Source organism: Dromiciops gliroides, chromosome 4 (genome assembly GCF_019393635.1).
Source record: "Dromiciops gliroides isolate mDroGli1 chromosome 4, mDroGli1.pri, whole genome shotgun sequence".
Lineage (NCBI taxonomy): Eukaryota > Metazoa > Chordata > Mammalia > Microbiotheria > Microbiotheriidae > Dromiciops > Dromiciops gliroides.
The window spans coordinates 400613330-400634770 of record NC_057864.1 but is presented as its reverse complement, the minus strand read 5'-3'; the positions used below and the strand labels follow the sequence as shown (position 1 = coordinate 400634770).

The window sequence follows — 21441 nt, the reverse complement described above, 5'->3', positions numbered from 1 at the left end:
AGGAAGACATTCCCTGCTATTAAGGAGCTTACATTCTAATGGGGAAGATAATATACAAAAGATGGTGGGGGAGAAAAAAAAAGAAAGGGGAGTGGGTAGGGTTGAAGGGAGCCAGGTTGGGAACATGATTTTAAAGTTCAGAAACCTAGAACAGAGCTGGGAGAGTAATGAAGGATAGCTTGGGTGCCTCTGCAAAAACAAACAACAAAAAAAAGAATGCAAACAAGAGACAAAATGTAGGGTTGGGAAGGAGAAAGGGAACAGTTTTTAGGCCAGTTTGACCAGAACCAAGAGTGGGTGTAGGGGAATAATATGAAATAAGACTGAAAAGGCATCTCTGTAGATTGGTGTAATGTGTTTTAGATATGACATATCTGTTGGTCTATATATTTTAGCTGGGAGAATCAGAACTAGCGAGCTGTATAACGAATATTAGAATATTTAAATTGTGTTCATTAGGGGCACCTAGATGGCGCAGTGGTTAAAGCACCGGCCCTGGATTCAGGAGTACCTGGGTTCAAATCCAGCCTCAGACACTTGACACTTACTAGCTGTGTGACCGTGGGCAAGTCACTTAACCCCCATTGCCTAAAAAAAAAAAAAAATTGTGTTCATTACAGTTAGTTCCAAGTTGGATGTTGAAATTATCGGGAAAAAAAGAGTCTTACTCGTTAGAATTAGGTATTCATCCTCATTAGGAGGTCTGTAACTTAAATAACCTAAGATGAACAGACACTACTAAACCATTACAAACAAATAAAAATGGAACATTAAAATCCGAGATCTGTCTAGCGGTGATCTCAGTTCTGACAGATTGCTTCTGGTAATTTTCTACTAATTTTAAATTTCAATATCAAATTAAGTCCTTGATAACTATCATGTGATGGAAACCAATGATTCACTTCCTTATACTGCAAGTGGAGATAAAGGCTTGGCCGACCTTGACATTAAATTCTTTCTCATTTTTTAATTCCCTTTATAACCACCGGTTTGGAGCTTAGTTTGCAATTCAGTTTAGGTGAAAGTCTACTAGGATTATTTCTCTTTTCCCAAAAAAAAAAACCCCACTTGCTAGGTTTTTTGTATATTCAGATGTACATACAGCGGTATTTTTAAAAATCTTTGTCCAACACAAGAGCAATTTATCCCTTGCCCCATGGTCAAATGGCTAAAGGAGGATTGGCCTTCTTTATCATTCTGACCCTTTCTGACTCCTGTAAATTTGACTAATTATTTATTAACCTGGTCTCTGGGTCCATAATTAAGAGAGGGAAGGAGGAGAAAGGAGAGGAGAGGCTAAGGAGAAGGAGAACAAGAGGAAAGGGGAGAGGTGAGAGAAAGGGGAAAATTCTGTTTGGTGCAGCCTGTAATCTGTCACTCTTGGCTTATGCTATTATGCGCAATCTGGAGGCTACTTTTGTTATAGCAGTATTTGACTTTGGGGCTGGTTTTCCCATCTCTCATGTGTACTCTTAGAATTGTAAGAAGGTCAGAGAGAGAGAGAGAGAGACACCTGCTTTCTTAAGGCTTCTAGACAGACATTTTGTAGCTGTTTTATTACGTCATCAATTTGCAGTGAAAGAAACTTAGAATCCTATCTTTAATCCATTGGAATGTTTAGAAATTTGGCTAGTTTTGCTTGCTAATAAAACTTTGGTGTGCTATTTGAATTGTGGGCGTCAGATAGGGAAAGAAACATAAGAGGAAGTCTGGTTTACCTCATTCTTTTTTTATTTTGCCCAACAACAACAAAGAATTATAAGGGAACACAACTTAAAACCCCTACTTAGCAATTCTATTTTTCTTTTTTTGTTTTGTTTTGTTTTGGTTTTTTTAGTGAGGCAATTGGGGTTAAGTGACTTGCCCAGGGTCACACAGCTAGTAAGTGTTAAGTGTCTGAGGCCAGATTTGAACTCAGGTCCTCCTGACTCCAGGGCCGGTGCGCTATCCACTGCGCCACCTAGCTGCCCCGATTCTATTTTTCTTAATGTAGTGAAAAAAATTATCTTTAAATGCTCAGAAATGTAAGACTTGAGAATGTAAGCTCCTTGTAAGCAAGGAATGTTTGCCCTTTTATTGCCAGCATTTTGTACAGTGATTTGAACATAGCAGGTTCTTAACCAAACATTGCCTATGGAGCAGTGGATCCAGTTGAGCCAAATAATTGTTAGTACCATGTAGGAAGACTGTCCCTCCAAGAACTCTTGTATATGTCTTATATATGCCTAGTTATTCACAGTGTCTCCCTCATTCAGATGTGAGCCCTTTGAGGTTTAGTACTATCTTTGCCTTTATTTGTATCTCTATCACCTAAATGATGCCAAATTCATAGTAGGCACTTAATAATGCTTGTTGACTGACTCAGAGACTAGAAACAAAATGATGGGTGTCTGGTGTATTAATGCCTTTTAGCTTGGGGGAGAAAAAGATTAGTGACTTCATAAATGAAAATTGCAGTTGAGCCTCCCCTTAGTTCTAAGGGCCCCAAATCCAAAGAAACTGCACACTTGCTCCCCCTCCCCTCCTTAGCAACCTTTGTTCAGGGTACACAGTGTTAAAATTACCCAATTGACTGCCAAAACTGAGTAGTGGGATCTGCTTCAAGTTAGAGAAACTGAGCCTCCAAACTTGTCTAGACAAGTCACTTTTTTGGAGTTAATTTGCTCCCTCGGTGATTCCAGGAAAAGAAACAATGCTTTATCAGCCTCTACTTTCAGACTTTTAAATCAGTTTTTAGAAAAGCAGCTTTGCTCTAGCAATGAATGTGTTTTCCTAAAGTGAAAGGTCAGCAACTAGGTGTCTAAGCTGTGTGTGTGTGTGCGCGCATGCAATGCCTTCACTCACTCACTAACTTGGCATTGTCATCCTCAAGTGTCTTAATGCTGTATCTAAGTTTTCCAAGTCATGTTGAAGATGGATGTTTGGGAAGGGCATAACACAGCCGTAGTGGTGTCAGGAACTCCTGCACCAGATCTCTGTGGAAAGCCAGAGGTGGGGTACAAATCAAATCCTTATTTTATCTGGTTTGTTTTTCAGATCAATGTCCGTGTTACTACCATGGATGCGGAGTTGGAGTTCGCTATCCAGCCCAATACTACTGGAAAGCAACTCTTTGACCAGGTGAGTGACCTGTATGTCTTTATGAGAGTCAGAAGGGGAGAACTTGGATTTCACAAGATGAATATTTCCCCCTTTCCTGCTAAATCGATCACATTCATGGATAAGGAAGTATTTTCTATTTAAAGATTCTTATACCCTTCAATTATGTGTATATCTATCCATACATATACATATATACACATACACATTTACATACACACGTATCCATATTACATATACACACATGTATATATGTACACATACATATATACTTATATATACATAGACATATGCACATATAAACAGACATCTATTTCCTTCTTCCACAAGAAAGCTAACATTATGGTCATCTCTGAATGGTAACCTATATGAACAGCAGATATAAGAGGCAAGTTAGGCTCTGGTGTGCTTGTTGACAGCAAGTGTCGGTGAGGCCAAAGGGAATGCCTGCTCACTCCTGAACTCTCCATGGTGGAACAGGATCCTTTTAACCATGTTTGAAAATGCATGCTATCTTTACAAACCAACCAGCCTTCTTCAACCTCATTCACCTAAAGCAGAGGTTCTGAACCTTGTCTTTGTCCCAAACCCCTTTGGAAGTCTGGTGATACCCATGGAACTCCTCAGAATAAGGTTTTTAAAACATAAAATACACAAGATTGCAAAGAAAATGGATTATATTGAAATAAAGTTATTTAAATAGTTTTTTTTTTTAATTGTGATATAGTCCATGGACCGCCTGAACTCCAGGCCCGAACAGACAAAGTAAATAACACACCTGATGCTTCCAAGGAGAAATAAAGCATCTCTTTGATCCAACTCATTTGAATCCTTTGTGGTCTCCAAACTCCTTCTCTGGCCTCTTCCAAACGCACCCCATCTCTTGTTAAATTTAAGAAATATTTATTAAATTACCTTCTATGGCAAGAGAACTCTGCTAGAAAGTGGAGGAAAATGTCTGACGACTCATTCTCCTGGATCTTATGGCTTAGTAGGGGGAGGTATTCCCCAGACAGAGATTGGTAGAACAAACAGCTATGCTTAAGTGCAATTGAGAGAGTACAAAGCAAAATGCTTTGTGATGTCTAAGAGACGAAGGTTTTTACTGATAGGATAATCAAGGAATGCCTCCTGGAGGAGATGGTATTTTAATTGGCCTTTGAAGAATGGGTAGGGGGGCAGCTAGGTGGTGCAGCGGATAAAGCACTGGCCCTGGATTCAGGAGGACTTGAGTTCAAATTCGGCCTCAGATATTTGACACTTAGTAGCTGTGTGACCCTGGGCAAGTCACATAACCCTCATTGCCCTGCAAAAAAAAAAGAAAAAAAGAACAAGTAGGAATTCAAGGGTAAAGATGGAAAGACTGGACATTCTAAGCATGAGAAGTAGCATAGGGAACCGTATGGGGAAGAAAAAGGTATGTAAGGTGGACAGAACACAGTTTACCATGGCTGGAGCACAATATTCATAAAGGAAAAGAGTATTAAATAAGGCTAGAAAGGAAAGGTAGGCTCTGAATACCAGACAAATGTGCCTGAACTTTACTCAGCAGTAGAAAACCATTGAATGTGGACAATACCATAATCTAATTTAGGTATAAGGAAATTAGTCTGTAAGTGGTGTGAAGGATAGATTGAAGGGGATAAGAGGGTAGGCAGACAAAGAAGGCTCGTTAAGAGGCTACTACCATAGTTTAGGTGGGTAAATTATGGTCTTTGCCCCATTCTTTCTTCCCCACTTAAAAAAAAAATGGTGGAAAGTCCAACAAACAGGTAAACCTTTTAAAATGTCTTCACTGTTTACCTATGTCTTAGTTGATAAGCTTCCTTTGGGAGATAGCAACTTCTCTAGCATTGGAGGTCTTTAAACAGACATTGAATGGCCACTTGTCAGAGAGACTGTAGATGAGACAAATGATTTGGGCAAGAGTTGAACTGGATGACCCTTGAGGTCCATTGTAGCCCCGTGATTCTGTCTCCTAGAGGCATTGATTGAAAGCGGGAAAGAGACTTTGATCATTTAGTCCAGCCCCTTCATTTTGTACAGTATTATAAGTACTTATAGGAAATTGTGACCCCAGAAGGTTCCATGATTTGTCCAAGGTTACTGGTATGAAGCAGCAGCTAGGATTCAAACCCAGGCTCTCTGACTCCAAATTCAGTTTTCCTTTCTCTGGGCCATGTTGCTTCTAGCCCTTCCTGGTATTTTATGTGTATTGGTGCTTGATTAAAAACAATTTAATAATGTGATCAGCATGCTTGTGGTAGTTAGGATTGAATGGCCTGGGGATACTCTGAAGGCCATGTGGTCTACTGCTAAGGAGTCAAGAGACTCAGCTTTTGGTCCTAGTATTGTCACCCAAACTCAAGCACTCGGTTTCCTCTTCTGTTAAGAAGAAAAATAATATATTTCATTACTTCATAGGGTCATTGTTGAGACCAAATAAGATCATCCATACAAAGTACATTAGCACTGCCAAGCATTGTTCAGATGTGAGCCATCAAATATGTAGCATGGTAGGCAGATAGAATAATAATAATAATAATAATATAGCTAGCATTTATATAGTGCCTACTGTGTGCCAGGTGAAGAAGCAGATGGCAAACCACTCCAGTATCTTTGCCAAGAAATCCCCAAATGGGGTCATGAAGAGTTAGACTAAAATGAAATGACTCAACAACAAAACTGTGAGAACACTGGACCTCAAAGGAGTTCTGAGTTTGAACCCTGCTTCTGACACTTAATAGCTGTGTGACCCTGGGCATGTCACTTAACCACTTGTGACCCTAGTTTCTCCATTTGTAAAAATGGGTCTGATAATATCACTTGTGTAGATTGGACAGTTGTGAGGAGCAATGAAAAGATGGAGCATTTTGCAAACTTAAAGACCTGGATAAATGTTAGTCCTATGCAGGATAGTAATCTGTGCCACTCCTGGTCCTGAGCTGGAGAGAACTGAATCCATAGGAGCAGAATTCCCATCTCATAGCCTCAGCTGTAAGAGGAGAGACCATCACTCTGGTATTCCTTGCATTTCCTGTTCTGCCTCCAAGAATGGCCATGGTACTTCCTGGCACCATTTCTGTGTCCCTGAGAAAATCGATCTCTGTGATTGGCCCAGTGCATCCTTTCTATCCTTGTTTGGGACAGTTTCTAATTTCTAGATGGTTATGCTTGAGTAACTATGAATGGAAGAAATGGTGATTTAGAGAGAGTAATTTAAAGGGCTACCTCTTACCTTGTGCACTTGTAAATTATTAGCTTAGCTAACCATTCCCCTTCCCTCCCTTGTTCCACAATAATGGCTCATCCGATCTAATCTTACTATTTTAATTTCTAATTTTTAATTTCCTCTTCTAAGAGTGACTGTAAACTGTTCTCTTTCTTCTCATGTGGTGCTATTCTTTATGTTGGAAGTAAAAAAGATTTTCTGCCTCCTTGCTAAAATTAGATGCATTAACAAGTATTGAATACTTCAATGGTTTCATTTTTCGGGGGTCTAACTTTTTCCCCCCCTAATTTCTTTCAAAACTATTTTACTCTCTACTGGCCTCTAACAAAAAAGACTGTATGTAGAATGAACCTTTCAGCTCCACTAGGCAGACATGACTGAATAGTGTTCATTCTTGCTAAAAGTTTTGCCAACATGTTTTAAATGACCTTTTCAGATGGATGGGGGGGGGGGCGGGTTAGAGCCAACTAAGTCTGGCTCTAATTGCGTGGTCTCTAGTGCCTTCTTTTTTGTCATTGTGTTTGTCTTGTTTCTGTTAGGAAAAAAAAAAGCAAAAGCAACCTTGCTGTTTCACCTTTTTTTTTTTAACCACATTGTCCCAGCATCACCCTTGGATTACAGAAAAGTCTCATATGCTGTTTCCTGCCTTTAGTGGGTGACTAGGGAGGGCCACTGTGTGTATGTGTTGTTGAAGTATCCAGGTGCATAGTCATTCTTGATGTCTCTATGCTCTGTCAAGCATGTCCAGAGACTGGACTCATTCCCCGGCCATCTGCGCACCCTCATCCCTTGGCAGCGTGGTGCACGTCCACATTGATGGAGACATAGAAAATATATAATATATACATAAAGTCCCCTGTTTGGTTTTCGAGGCCCTTCATGATAACCTGGCCTTCCTAGTCTTCCCACGCCTTTCCCAACCATGTACTCTGCAGTCAGTGACATCGCCTTCCTGTTCTTGTACACAATGTGCCGGGTCACTGATCCAGGCACTTAACGCCCAGAACTCTGTCCTTCCTCATCTCTGCCTCTTGGCTTCTATACCTTCCTTCGGGTCTCAGCTGAAGTCACACTTTCTGCAGAAAATCTTTCCCAGTCCTCCCTAATCTTCAAGCCCTTCTTCTGAGACTATCTCCAGTTTATCTCATCTTTATCTTCTTTGTACACCCTATTTCCCCCATTAGATTGTGAGCTCCTTGAGAGCAGAGACTGGTTTTTTGTCTTCATATCACCAGCACTTAGCACACAGCCTGGTCCATAGCAGGTGCTTAATCAATGCTTGTTGACTTGTGCATTTATGTTGCTCTCTTCTTAAAAATAAAAAAGGGAAGGGTGATCTACACTTTGTCCACGAACTAGAGAAAAGACTGCTCTCAGGTAGAGGAGACTTCATTTTGTCTGGCCCTGTCACTAACTAGTTATTTCCTCTCCCTTTTTAGGCCTCACTTTCTCATCTAAAAAATGAGGGGGAGTAAGGCTGGGTGACCTTTAAGTTCCCAGCCACAGTATTCTATGGTATCTTTCTATGCTTCTGTATCACCACTACCCAACTCCTTTCCATCTTCTTTGCCCAAACAGTGGGAATATCATCCCATGGTCTGTTTTGAGCTTGTGAAAGAGAGAAGGTGGGGAAAGAGAATCTCATTTTGCAAGAGCAGTTAGAGGAAATGAATTCCACCAGTAAGTAGCAAACCCCAGGTTAGTCCAGAATCCAGTAGTGGCACGGGACCAGATATACTGAACAAAAAAAAGAAAACAAAGGACCCTTGCCATCTCGTGTGTTTCTGAAATTTGTGCCCAGAATAGAGAGGGGCCAGGTGTGTGGAGGGGTGACAGAAACAATATCAGTGTGCTTTCCTCTCTGCCTTCTCTCCAAAGCCTCTTCTGGCTTAAAACCAAGGAGAGGGGGCAGCTAGGTGGCAAAGTGGATAAAGCACTGGCCCTGGATTCAGGAAGACCTGAGTTCAAATCCAGCCTCAGACACTTGACACTTACTGGCTGTGTGACCCTGGGCAAGTCACTTAACCCTCATTGCCCCCCCCCCCAAAGGGAGGGAAAAAAAGAACTAAATCTATAGTTCCAAGTTGAAAAAGTGTTTTGTTTTAGCACTTTTCCAGAAAGGTGATGAAGTATAATTTTCTTTTTATCAGGTATCTTGCAAACCATCCGTCATTCACCTCTCTCTGGTGCCCATAGCTGAATTTAGACAGCAAAGAGAAATTTGCCTTAGATTCTATGCCTGTAGAAATCTCGTTCTAGCTGTTCATGTGCTTTCCTCATTGGTCTGCTGCAGCTTTTGACTATGAGAATGGTTTCTGAAACCTCTTTGAGAATTCAGGAACTGCACAGTGGCCTAATTGGTCACAGTGGAACATTCTTTTGTGGCACTTTCAGTGTTAAGAGTGCTGAACTTGGAGCCAGAAACTTAGGGTCCCAGACCTGACACTTAGCTACATGTGGGTCTGCAGGCCCTTCTCTTAACTTTAAAATATCTAGCATTTCTAGAATTCTTTAAGGTTTGCAGAGCACTTTACATGTGTTATCTCATTTGCTCCTTACAACAGTCCTGTGAGGTGTAGGTGCTATTACTATCCTCATTTTAGAGATAACAGAACTGAGGCTTACACAGGTTAAGTAACACAGCTCGTAGGCAGGATTTTATCTCAGGACTTCCTTATTCCAAGTCCAGCCCTTTATGCCACCTAGCTGTGAATGGCAGCCTTAATATCTTCCCCTCTACAGTGGGGGTCCTAATGCCCCACACAGCCCATCACCCCTTGGTAAAGTTGTTTATTATTGTTACCATCCTCCTCTTTGTAGTAACAGTATCACTCTATGACAGGCTCTACACATGCTTTGTGTTTCTTAAAATCATGTTCCAGAATCCAGCCATCTCTTAAAATATTGCTTCCAAAGCCTGTTGCAGACTCTTAGTCTCCCTTTTTTACAAGCATACTATGAATTTACAGCCATAGTTTAAAAAATATATGTCCATATATCCCCAGGGTATGTACAGGTATAACACTCCCATCCTCTAATGAATTCTTTAGGAACTGAATACTTAGCCAGTTCCTCTTCTTTTCCTAGTTTGAATGCTCTACAGCATCTTCTCTTTTTTTTTTTCCTTTCCTTTCCTTTTTTTTTTTTAAATTTTTTTTTGTGGGGCAATGGGGGTTAAGTGACTTGCCCAGGGTCACACAGCTAGCAAGTGTCTGAGGCCAGATTTGAACTCAGGTCCTCCTGAATCCAAGATCGGTACTTTATCCATTGCACCACCTAGCTGCCCTCTCTACAGCATCTTCTTATATGGATGGGTGAGATTTAACACATCACAGACAATTCCCCTGATATGGCAGAGAGGAGGCCTGTACTTAGTGGCCTCTATATTCTGATATGTGTCGCTGAGCTGGGATGGCTGTATTCTTTTTTTTTTTTTTTTTTTAGTGAGGCAATTGGGGTTACGTGACTTGTCCGGGGTCACACAGCTAGTAAGTTTTAAGTGTCTGAGGCCGGATTTGAACTCAGGTACTCCTGAATCCAGGGCCGGTGCTCTATCCACTGAGCCACCTAGCTGCCCCAGGGATGGCTGTATTCTAGCTCTGCCTTCTAAGCGTGAGCTTGGCTAAGAGAGATTCATCACCATGTGGGCTACAGGGTGACAATCTGGTCAGCCTCAGCCACTCTTAAATATTTTCTGCTGAGTAATGGAAAAATTGTAGTCTCTCTCAGGAGAAGTAGCCAGGGCTAGCAAGATTCCTGATTCTCTCCTTTCTCCCAACATTGCTAAAATATTGTTGGAGACCACGAATGAGGTCAGATAGAAGGGCATTGCCACTTGCAAAAAGGAGAAACCTCCTTATTGGTTTTGTCACTCCTCCTCCTCCTTTTCCTCTTACTACTCCCCCCCACTCCTCCCCCTCTTCCTCTTCCCCCCCACTACTATTCCCATTACTCCTACTCCTATTACCACTACCACAGCTATTAGTACTATAATAACAACTACTACTACTACTACTACCACTACCACAATTACTACTACTACCTCCTCCACCACCACTAGCTAGCATTTATATAATAGCCCTTTAAGGTTTGCAGAGTGCTTTACAAATACTATCTCATGGGGCAGCTAGGTGGCACAGTGGATAGAGCACCGGCCCTGGAGTCAGGAGGACCTGAGTTCAAATCCAACCTCAGACACTTAACACTTACTGGCTGTGTGACCCTGGGCAAGTTGCCTCACCAAAAAAACCCCAAAACAAATACCATCTCATGATCATCCCAACAACCCTGGGAAGCAGGTGCTATTATTCCCATTTTATAGAAGAAGAAGCTAAAGTAGAGCTTTAGTGACCTTGCCCAGGCTCACACAACTGGTAAGTGTCTGAGGTTAGATTTGAACTCAGGACCAATATTCTGTCCACTGTTCTTACTAGCTGCCTCATATCATGCTCATGGTCACCCTACCATGACATGTTTTGCAGGGGCCATGGGAGAAGATGGATAGAACTGGATGTAGAATACTCCTCAAATCAGAGGTTAGGTAAATGAATGTGTTAAGTAAAATTTGTAGTATTTGGTCCCCTAGGATACTAGGTGGGTAACAAGTATGCCCTTGTTCAGTTGGCTTGAGCAGGCTGCTACAGGAAGCTTTCCCATCCACGTCTCCAGTATTATGCTTTAATGTGTAGCTTGTCAACCTTGGACCCATCCCCAAAAGGAGTCATTTCAGTTATTGGAGGCAAATTTCCAGAAATGAATAGAAGCTGTACTATAGAAAAAGGCTTCTATGGAACGGATGCCAGCTTCTTCATAGCTGCTTTAAGTCCCAGTTGCCCATCTCCCCAGAGAGAGAATGTTATCTAAATTTTCTTAACTCTTAACTGTTTCTTGGATATTTTTCTTCCAAATTTTGATGCTGGTGGATTTTAATTGATTTGAGGGAGAAGGTGGAATTTGACATTTGTCAAAAAATAGGAGACAAGGTTATTAAAAGTGGGATTTTGCTCTGATTTTGTTTTAGACTATTGAGTCAAGGGAACTCTTGTCTTCTGTGGATGGGAGAGACTGTGTATTAGAGGAGAGGGAGAATATTAGAATAATACTCTGAAATAACAGAATTCGACCTGGCTAATAAGGTTTAGAATAGCTTTTTTTTTATTCAGGGCTTACAGGAGGCTGGTGCATTGATTGGGCTTATGTATTTAGTATTCTTGAAATCACTCACAAGTATTGACTAAGTTCAGGGTCCATTTTATGTAAACCTGTTTGTTCATTCACAATTTCATTCTACCATGAAGTAGATAATCTGAATTAGAAAAAATGTCTTGGGTGAGGCTAAGTAAACAACCGAAAGAGATAAAGAGAGAGAGAGAGAGTGAGTGAGTGTGTGTGTGTGTGTGTGTGTGTGTGTGTGTGTGTGTGTGTGTGTGTGTGTGTAGGGGGTTATTACATAACTCTGCTACCCTGTAGTTAAAAAAGGGGGTGGGGGGGCAGCTAAGTGGTGAAATGTATAGAGTGCTGGGGCCTGGAATCTGGAAGACTTATCTTTGTGAGTTTAAATCTGGCCTTGGGACACTGACTAGCTGTGTGACCCTGAACAAGTCACTTAACCTTGTTTCTTTCAGTTTCCTCATCTGTAAAATGAGCTGGAGAAGGAAATGACAAACCACTCCAGGATCTTTGCCAAGGAAACACCAAATGGAATCACAAAGAGTCAGGCACAACTGAACAACAACAACAAAAATTTTTTTAGACATTCACAAACCTCTAGAGGAGAGAGAACTGAGAGTATCTAGTATGTAAGCCCATGTAGTTAGGATAGTGAGAAGAAAATAAATAACTAGGGAGTCATATACATTCTTTTTTTTTTTTTTTTTGCGGGGCAATTGGGGTTAAGTGACTTGCCCAGGGTCACACAGCTAGTAAGTGTTAAGTGTCTGAGGTCGGATTTGAACTCAGGTCCTCCTGAATCCAGGGCCGGTGCTCTATCCACTGCACCACCTAGCTGCCCCCATATACATTCTTTTAACTTAGGTACTGAAGAAAGTTAGAAATGGTTGCCCTCCACCTTTTCCTTAATATGGTACTTATGACTATGATTGTTTTATGTACGTCTGTTAAAAAATAATGTCTTTGGGGGCAGCTGGGTGGCGTGTGGATAAAGCACTGGCCCTGCCTGGATTCGAGAGGACCTGAGTTCAGATCCAGCCTCAGACACTTGACATTAGCTGTGTGTCCCTGGGAAAGTCACTTAACCCTCATTGCCCTGCCCCCCCCCAAAAAAAAGCCTTTTTTATGTATAATTGATACTACATTTCTTGACTTCCCAATGGGTAGGAAAGGAGCGAGAGGGAGAAGATTCAGAGCTCCAATTTTTTTTAGAAAAAGAATTTTTAAAATAAAAAATATTCTTGAAGAAATTAGGATAACAAAAAAAGAAATACTGCAGTTTGAACAATCCTTAAGTTCAAACAGTGTGTGTGTGTGTGTGTGTGTGTGTGTGTGTGTGTGTGTGTGTGTGTGTGTTTCAAAGATGCTTTTTTTTTTTTCTAGATAGAATCTTAAAATTTTAGGACCCTGGGGATTCTAAACACCTCCCTTTGAAGATATGGGGATGAAGCCAGAATAGTAAAAGAAAACTCACCCAACATTACACATACACAGCAAATCATTGATAGAGTGAATCTTAGTCACCACCTTTCAGTCTGTGGCTTGGTGCTTTAGTTCATAGACTTCGAAATTGGGACCACAAATTGTTTTCCCTAAGAAGGAAGACTTTTCTAAGTTTATAATAATTTCAGAATGCCTATTGACCTAATGGAACATGCCTTGAGAGTGCTTTATGGGATAAAGTAACTACCACTGAAGTGTGTCCCAGAATTAGGGCTAGAAAGGGTCACAGAAGGGAATTAGTCCTGTTCTTACTTCACGTCAGTCTTGTCGACAGTATTCATAATGTGTGGTCTTCTACCTTCTGCTTAAATACTTCCAGCAACAGGAAACTCATTCCTTAAAGGAGCTGGAAGGAACCTTAGAGGTAATTATGCCTAAACCTCTTGCTTCGACAGATAAGGAAGCTGAGACCCAGAAAACGAATTAACTTGCTTAAAGTTAAAACTCAAAAGTAGCATAGCTTGGATTCCTTACAAGATATGACATGCATACATAAACAGTTAACGAACATGTCTGCTTTTAGATTCGGTGGATTCAAGAATTATAATCTAATTGCTAGTAGGGGTGGCACAGTGGATAGAGCACCCACCCTGGAGTCAGGAGGACCTGAGTTCAAATTCGGCCTCAGACACTTAACACTTACTAGCTGCGTGACCCTGGGCAAGTCACTTAACCCCAATTGCCTCACCAAAAAACAAAAACAAAGAATGTGCTAGGCACTGTTGAGCTAAGCTTTTTTTTTTTTAACCAAATATTATCTTATTTGATCCTCACAACCCTAGCAAGTTAGGTGTTACTATCCTCCTGAGGCAAACAGAGGTTAAATAGTTTGCCCACAGTGTCTGACTGAGGCCAGATTGGAACTCACATCTTCTTAATTCCCAGCCTACCACTCTATATACACTGCCTTTAGAGAGCTCTCTAGAGTCCTAAGAAGTTCACCCAGCCGGCAAGTGTCAGAGTTGGGACTTAAACCCAGATTTTCCTGGCTTCAAGGTCAGCTCCAACTACTAGTCCATCCTACTTCTCAGACAGAATGAAAATCCCAAAAGATCTTGATATGTTAGCTGGTTAGGCTAAACCTAGCAAGGTGAAATTATTTAACAGGGATAAAGTTTGTATGCTTGTTTAAAAAAATCACATGGGCAAGTATGGGGGAGAGTCATCATAACCTTGAACATAATCTTTGAAATCTGGATTTGTGTTCATTTCCCTTTTCATTTTGGGTTCCTATGAAATTTAAAAAAAAAAAAAAAAGTCTGATTTTCTGTGTCATAGATTGATCACTGCCTCCCCAAATCCTACAACTTTTTCTGTTTTATTTAAATCCCATGTTAAACTACAAATGTTCTTTATTTTTAAGAAAATGTCTTTGCTACTGAATGATCACTAAAATGGAGAAAAAGTCCCTTCACTCTCTGGGGGTAGTTTACTCATCTGTAAGATGACAGTGGTGGATTAGGTGACCTCTGAGGGCCTGCCTAACTCTAGCTGTCTGTGAGCTTTGCACATCAGATTTCAGTTTAAAATATAAATACTTGGTTTGGGATTTCTATCATGGGTAGCTGGGGACCTTTTTTTTTTCTTTCACAATCTAAAAGAAACCACAAAGTGTGTGGGAGTCCCCCAGAAAAATCGAGCAGTTTTTGAGATTGTCAGCATGTATTCGTAGCCTGGCCTGGCCTGACTGACCACAGGTCACATTTTCCAGATGTCCCTAGTGGAATATGCTGAATGGATGGCCTACAGTTGCCCCTGCCCCGCCCCCCCCCCTCCAACCATTCATGTGCACAGTAGTAGCTGGCACAACATTCTCTATGAATCAGATTGCAAGATACTTTCTTTTCTTCAAAAGCACCATAAAGAATTTTTAAAATGACTCATCAGGCTAATGAAGAACAGGCTCTTAGTTTAAGGCAGGATTAAATCCTTCCCCTCCTCCACACCATGATATGAAGTTCCTGGCACTGGTTGGTCATTATTTCACATCCTAGGAACCCAGAAGCCAAAAATCTGCCTGTCACCCTGTGGTGAATATAGAACTTAAGTTTGCCTCTCTCCCAACCCTGATTGCAACCCTGTTGCATCACCACCCTGGAAATGAGCCACCATCTTGTTTCCTGACTTTCAGACAATTGCTTCTTCACTTCCCTATCCTTAGCTGTCAGATTTCTGGACCGACTATTGACAAGCAGAGCCACGAACAGACGTACACAAGAGTTTCTTAGACCTGTGGAGCAAGTGAGCCAGTCAGACTGGTTATTCCCTTGGGAATTGGGCTAACTCTAGGAAAGCTGGATCATATGATGACTACCTGGTATTTCTGCCCATTTGGGAGAGGCATCCCTCTATAATTGGTTTCTACATTTATATTTCCAGGTTGTTAAGACCATTGGCCTTCGGGAAGTATGGTACTTTGGCCTCCAGTATGTGGATAATAAAGGATTTCCAACCTGGTTGAAGCTTGATAAAAAGGTAAATGAGGGTTAACTATTTACAGATTGTTAATCTGGGTGTGTTGGCTTGCTGATTTGACATTGATTGTTGATGTGGGAAACCTGAATACTTTATTTTAAAAAAAATTAGACTTGCAGATTTCCAGAGAACTGGAAGTCCTTGGAACTAGGTATCATGTATCTTAACTCCCTGCTTCACTGAGTCAATGGTGTTTCATTGTTTAGCTATTATTTGACCTTAGGTTTATTGGTCAGTTTATTTGTTTTAATTAGAATATACCAGAGAAGCTAATTTGCTTCTGGGAAGACTAAAAAAGCAACAACTGGGTTTTAAAAATATATATTTGGTAAAAACACATTAACTTTGTGCCTCTTTCTCAAGTTAACTTAATTATGCCCAAGTGCTTAAGAAAAGTTGTTCTTATTTTTAGCAGACCTGGGATAATGTAAACTTAACATGAATATGAATGTTCTCCCCCTAAACCACTTCTTAAGGTACAAATCCTCCAACAGCTTGTTTCCTCAAAGTTTAGCATAATATAGAATTTGGGTTGCCCATCTACCCACAGCATGGGGAAAGAGGAGTCATTAGGTTTAAATATCAAGTTCTAGAGCCCAGGACAAGCATGCTGGGAAGTTCTCATGATGCTAGTGTACTGGGGGAATTTCCAAAGCCTTTGGGTCTTGAGGTCCCTCTCCTGGCCTCAATTTCCTCATCTGTAAAATAAGAGCAATTGGGCTGGGCTAAATCTATGACCCTGTGATCACCGTTTGGAAGTAAGGTTTGGCCAGAAGAAGACACAAGTCATAATTGGCCTTTGCTGGGTTGGATCCCTGATGAATGTCTAGCAAAGCACAAAGGCTGAGCTTTTCCCTGATTTTTTTTTTTTGGCTTAATATACTCAAAAGGCCTTTTTTTTGCAAGGCAATGAGGGTTAAGTGACTTGCCCAGGGTCACACAGCTAGTAAGTGTCATGTGTCTGAGGTCGGATTTGAACTCAGGTCCTCCTGAATCCAGGGCTAGTTCTCTATCCGCTGCACCACCTAGCTGCCCCCCAAAAGCCTTTTAAAGAATCTCATCCTGAAAATTCTAACCTTAGGAGACCCATTTGTATGTGTTATTGTTGCACAGATAGTGTGTTCTGACATCTAGAACTTTGTCATTTGAATTCTCAGTAGGTTTTGTTTCTCTCGTCCAGGTCTCTGCTCAGGAGGTCAGAAAGGAGAGCCCCCTCCAGTTCAAATTCCGGGCCAAATTCTACCCAGAGGATGTGCCTGAGGAACTGATTCAGGACATCACCCAGAAGCTGTTCTTCCTGCAAGTGAAAGATGGAATCCTCAGTGATGAAATCTACTGCCCACCTGAGACTGCTGTTCTTCTTGGGTCCTATGCCGTGCAAGCCAAGTTTGGCGATTATAATAAGGATGTGCACAAGGCTGGGTACCTCAGCTCCGAACGTTTGATCCCTCAAAGGTAACCCCAGGCTGCACTATCCACCTGCCCTTCATTATCCATTCACTCCCCTGTGTCATCCTGGATATCCCGTACTATCAGAGATAATATCGGGAGTGGCACGGCCAGGGTTGGGACACCAGTAACTTCTAGGGTTTGTACATTTTTTAAATGAGTCACTCTGGACTTTTGACTCTCCCAGCCCACAAAGTGTACTTTGTGAAGAGCTTGATGACTGCTTTTAGCATAGTTTCAGGTAGTAGGAGGAAAAAAAATAATCAGAAAGAAAAAATATTCTGTCCTCATGGAAATATAGAGGGTGGGAAGTAGGTGTGGCTTCCCCTTCTACTCATCGCTGAATGTGTGTTGAATCCCTCAAGTGGAATATAAATTCCTTACATTGGGGTATCCCTAGTGCCAGGCACAGTCCCTTAGACATTTTTAATGCTTAATAAATGTTGGATTGAATTAACTTAGTCACATTTCTTCTAAGAGGGTAGCACTCTGAAATAATGATAGTGGGGCCCCCTTAAATCCCTGCTTAGCCCCTCTGTTAATTTGCTTTGCTTAATCTAGTACCTACACACACAGCTATCTGTGTGTTTTATGTTCTGTCCTCTCTTGAGAAAAAAAAAAGACATTGCAGAACACTGAAGTTTTTCAACCAAGATTAGGGCAGGTTTGGGCCGATAATCACGAATAGCGATCTCAATTCTGTATCTCTCTGTTCTGACTCCAGTGCAACATGTTCCAAGGCATCTTAGACTTTTATCTGAAGGAAAGCAAGAATTTTCCTGGAAGTGGGAATGAGAGGCAGATTTCATAGCTTTCAGCATCCCTTAATTTAAAAAGATAGAGAAAAAAATGAAGGAGGAGAGGAAGGAAGGAAGAAATGTCAGTTCCCTTCTTTTTGTATTCCAGAGTAATGGACCAGCACAAGCTCTCCAGAGAACAGTGGGAGGATCGGATCCAGGTGTGGCACGCTGAACACCGTGGGATGCTCAAGTGAGTTGTAGCACAAACTGGTATTTAGGTCATCAGCAGCTCTTCCAGTTAATCTTCTTTACCATGTGACTTCGGTTAGGAATCTCAGAGTAATTAGCTCTAGGAGGCTTTTGAACTGTTTTTCAGTTCTGATGCCTAATAAGGTATTAAAAGTTTTCATGTAACTGGTGGGGCATTTGTTTTTGTTGTTTTTTTTTTATTTATTTTTCATAATTAAATTGTAGCCTTGACACGTAAGCCTTGGAAAGCTTTTTCCCAGGCTACCTTTCCTTCCTTGGTACTTTTTTAGGGAAGGAAAAAAACATCTAAAGAGCTCAAATGATACAGAAGCTGCTTTCCCCCCATCTCCCCCCCAAAAAAACCCAAACCATTATTGCCCTGTTTTTCTCAGCTGCTTAAGTGGCCTTGGTTTGCTCATGCATGGATACAAGGTAGTTGCCTCCTCATGGGTTTTTATTGGACAAGACAGAACCCCCAAAAGGCACATTCATCTTAGAGAAACAAAAATGTCGCATGGAGGTGAGATGTCCAGACACCCTTGTTTGTTTAAATAAATCTTCTCGGGGCCTTTTGTTACTGCATTACAGTCATTTCTGGAAATCTCATCCCCACTGGAACAAAGGAAACCAGTTAAACAAAAACACCCCACTACAGTGGTCCTCCAAGTCCTAGCAGATGTGGTGGTTCTTTTAAATGGTGCGCTACTTTGTTTCTTAGTGCAATTTATCATCCCTCTTTCTCTATGTTGGCAGCATTTTGTTGTTGAAAGCCAGGCTCAGAGTTTGGAAGGGTCTTGCTTATGAGGTTGCGGGCAGCCATAGCTTGTGGCACCTGCATGGCTGAACCCATCTGACCCAAGTAGATGTCCACCTTGGGGGGGGGTGGACAAGCAAGAGAGTGGTCTTCGGGGGCAGCTAGGTGGCACAGTGGATAGAGCAGTGGATTCAGGAAGACCTGAGTTCAAATACGGCCTCAGACACTTGACACTTACTAGCTGTGACCCTGGGCAAGTCACTTAATCCCTGTTGCCCCACAAAACAACAAAAAAAAGAGAGTGGTCTGCAATAATAAATGAGGAAAGCAGTGGGCACCCTGGAATCACCATGGAGGCCAGAGAAGAAATAATCTGCTAAGTCAGCTAAAATAGTGCCTCATCACTTAATAAAGACCTTTTTTGTCTAGTCGATAAAGACATCAACGAGGTTCTGTCTTGATTTGTCAAGTGAGCAATCCTTTACGAAGTTAGGGATGGGCAACATCATTCATACTGGGTCTTCAAAGTTATAGCAGTCCTCCCCTCTGTTCTTTTCCACCATTGATTCCTGCCCACCTGGGATTCTTGCTATTCTGATGCCCTCACTTCATTCTTCCTGAGTGCTATGGAGAGAGGGGGTGGGTGAAGAATGACCAGTAAAGGAAGAAGTGCCAAAATCATCCTTGGGATTACAATGTGAAATTAATTTTATACTAATCTAATGTGTGTGTGTGTGTGTGTTTTAATCTCCCCTAACTAGAGATAATGCTATGCTGGAGTATTTGAAGATTGCTCAGGACTTGGAGATGTATGGGATCAATTATTTTGAGATAAAAAACAAAAAAGGAACAGACCTTTGGCTCGGAGTGGATGCCCTTGGGCTGAATATTTACGAGAAGGATGATAAGTGAGTTGAAACTTTTCTGTTTTTGAGTTGATGAGGTAGTAGGAGTGGGGAACAGATGGGAAACCAGCACTCTCAAATGGGGCTGAATGAAGGTCTTGATTCAGCTTTGAGATGATCCAGGGAAAGGGCTGTTATTGAAGATCTCTTCTCTGTTGATGTTGGCTCTGTATGGAGCGGTGGGGGGAAATACAATATATTCATTAGAGTTTAGATAATATTCTGTAGACCCATTTGTTTGAAGGAGGGAATAAAGAAGAGTAGCCCTAGGGGGCCTGTGGAATGGGGCAAAAGAGGGGGGGTGGGGCAGGTGGATCATCACTGCAATGTTTGCCTGCACCTTTCATTCTCCATGGAATAGGGTTTGACCACAAAAACTTATAGGTACAGCTGCCACCCAGGCAGTTTCTGCAAAGCATACCGTCTGAAGGCTTCCTACAAGATCAACCCTTAGATCAAATTTCTGCTAATGCAGTTAAACAACATTTATTAAGCACCTGCTATGTGCCAGGCATTGTACTAAATTCTGGGGATACAAAAAGAAGCCAAAGATAATCCCTACGCTCAAGGAATTGACAATCTAACATTCAGAGGGTTATCAGAGACCTTTAAGGCTATATAAATGATTGCATTAATAGATTATACTCACTTAATCTAAACCCTCTAAACTTTGGGAGTTACTCATTTGCTCTCCATTTGTTATTTAGCTTATGGGGGCCAGGACTGTTTGGTTTTTGTCTTTGTGTCTCCAGTGGTGGAGAGGCAGCATGGCAGAGGAGATAGCAGACTGGCCTCAGAATCAGAAAGTACTGGGTTCAGGTCCTGACTGTAAAGAAATGGCTGCTTGTCACTTAAGCTTTCGGTGCTCTGCAGATGTTCATTTACATTGCTAGAGGGAGTTTTCTCACTGGAAATCCCCTATATTGATGCAATAATAATTTTTTTCTGTTCATTCATTCAATGAAATACAAGTCTGGACCCAAACCCAAGTGTTTAGCACTGTGTTGCCTTGCATATAGTAGACACTGAATTATGCTTATTCTCTTCACTTCGCCCTAATAATAGTGGATGGAAGTTATAAAGAGGCGGAGTTAGGCTTGATTGAAACAATAAGGAAGAACTTTTAGCAGTACTGTCCAAAGTGAAATGTCTTTCCTTCTTGGGAGCTCTTCATGCAAAAGCTTTTTGGGGCATATTTGAGGTGGGTTGTCAATCAAATACAGGTGAGATTCAGTGGTCTCTGAAGTCCCATCTGCATCTGAGATTCTTTGATGCTGTGAGAGCTACAGACCACAGTGATTTGGGGTACAAAGGGTGGGGAGGGAACAAGATGTAGATGATAACACCCTGTTGTCCTCCAGTAGCTCAGAGCTATGTTACCCTTAGAGTTGGGGTGGGGGGCTATTGGGAGCATGAGTTCCTAGTAAACCTCTACTTTCTCAGTTTCTTCATCTGTAAAATGGGGGTAATAATAGCACCTACCACCCAGGGTTAGCTAATGACTGTAAATCACTTACCTGGCTTCTATATTGTTACTGTTACTGATATTATTATGATGTTAGTTATCATTTTTGTTATTCCTTCAGAAAAGTCACTCAGTCACTAAGCATTTATTTAAATACATGCTATGTACTAAGCACCTTGCTAAGTGCTAGGAATACAAAGAAAGGCAAAAAATGAAAATAATCCCCCAAAGCTAGTCCCTGCTCTCAAAGAGCTCACAGTCCACTGGGGGAGACAACATGAAAACATCGATGTACAAACGAGTTTGAGGCTCAGAGACTTGATTTACATGTGGTCCTATAGCCTTCTGAATCACAACTCCCGATTCCTACTGATTCACTGTTCTGGGGGTGGTATGGTGTA

General features: G+C 41.4%; 1 protein-coding gene across 2 annotated transcripts in view; it reads left to right on the top strand.

Moving 5' to 3' along the window:
• Window positions 1–21441, top strand: part of EZR (ezrin) — a 74117-nt gene that overhangs the window by 34518 nt on the left and 18158 nt on the right. For both annotated transcript variants that reach the window (XM_043962467.1, XM_043962468.1), the window contains 5 exons: window positions 3037–3120; window positions 15383–15478; window positions 16659–16933; window positions 17834–17917; window positions 19432–19578. In XM_043962467.1, coding sequence (XP_043818402.1) covers window positions 3037–3120; window positions 15383–15478; window positions 16659–16933; window positions 17834–17917; window positions 19432–19578 — 686 coding nt within the window. The remainder of the gene's footprint in view (window positions 1–3036; window positions 3121–15382; window positions 15479–16658; window positions 16934–17833; window positions 17918–19431; window positions 19579–21441) is intronic.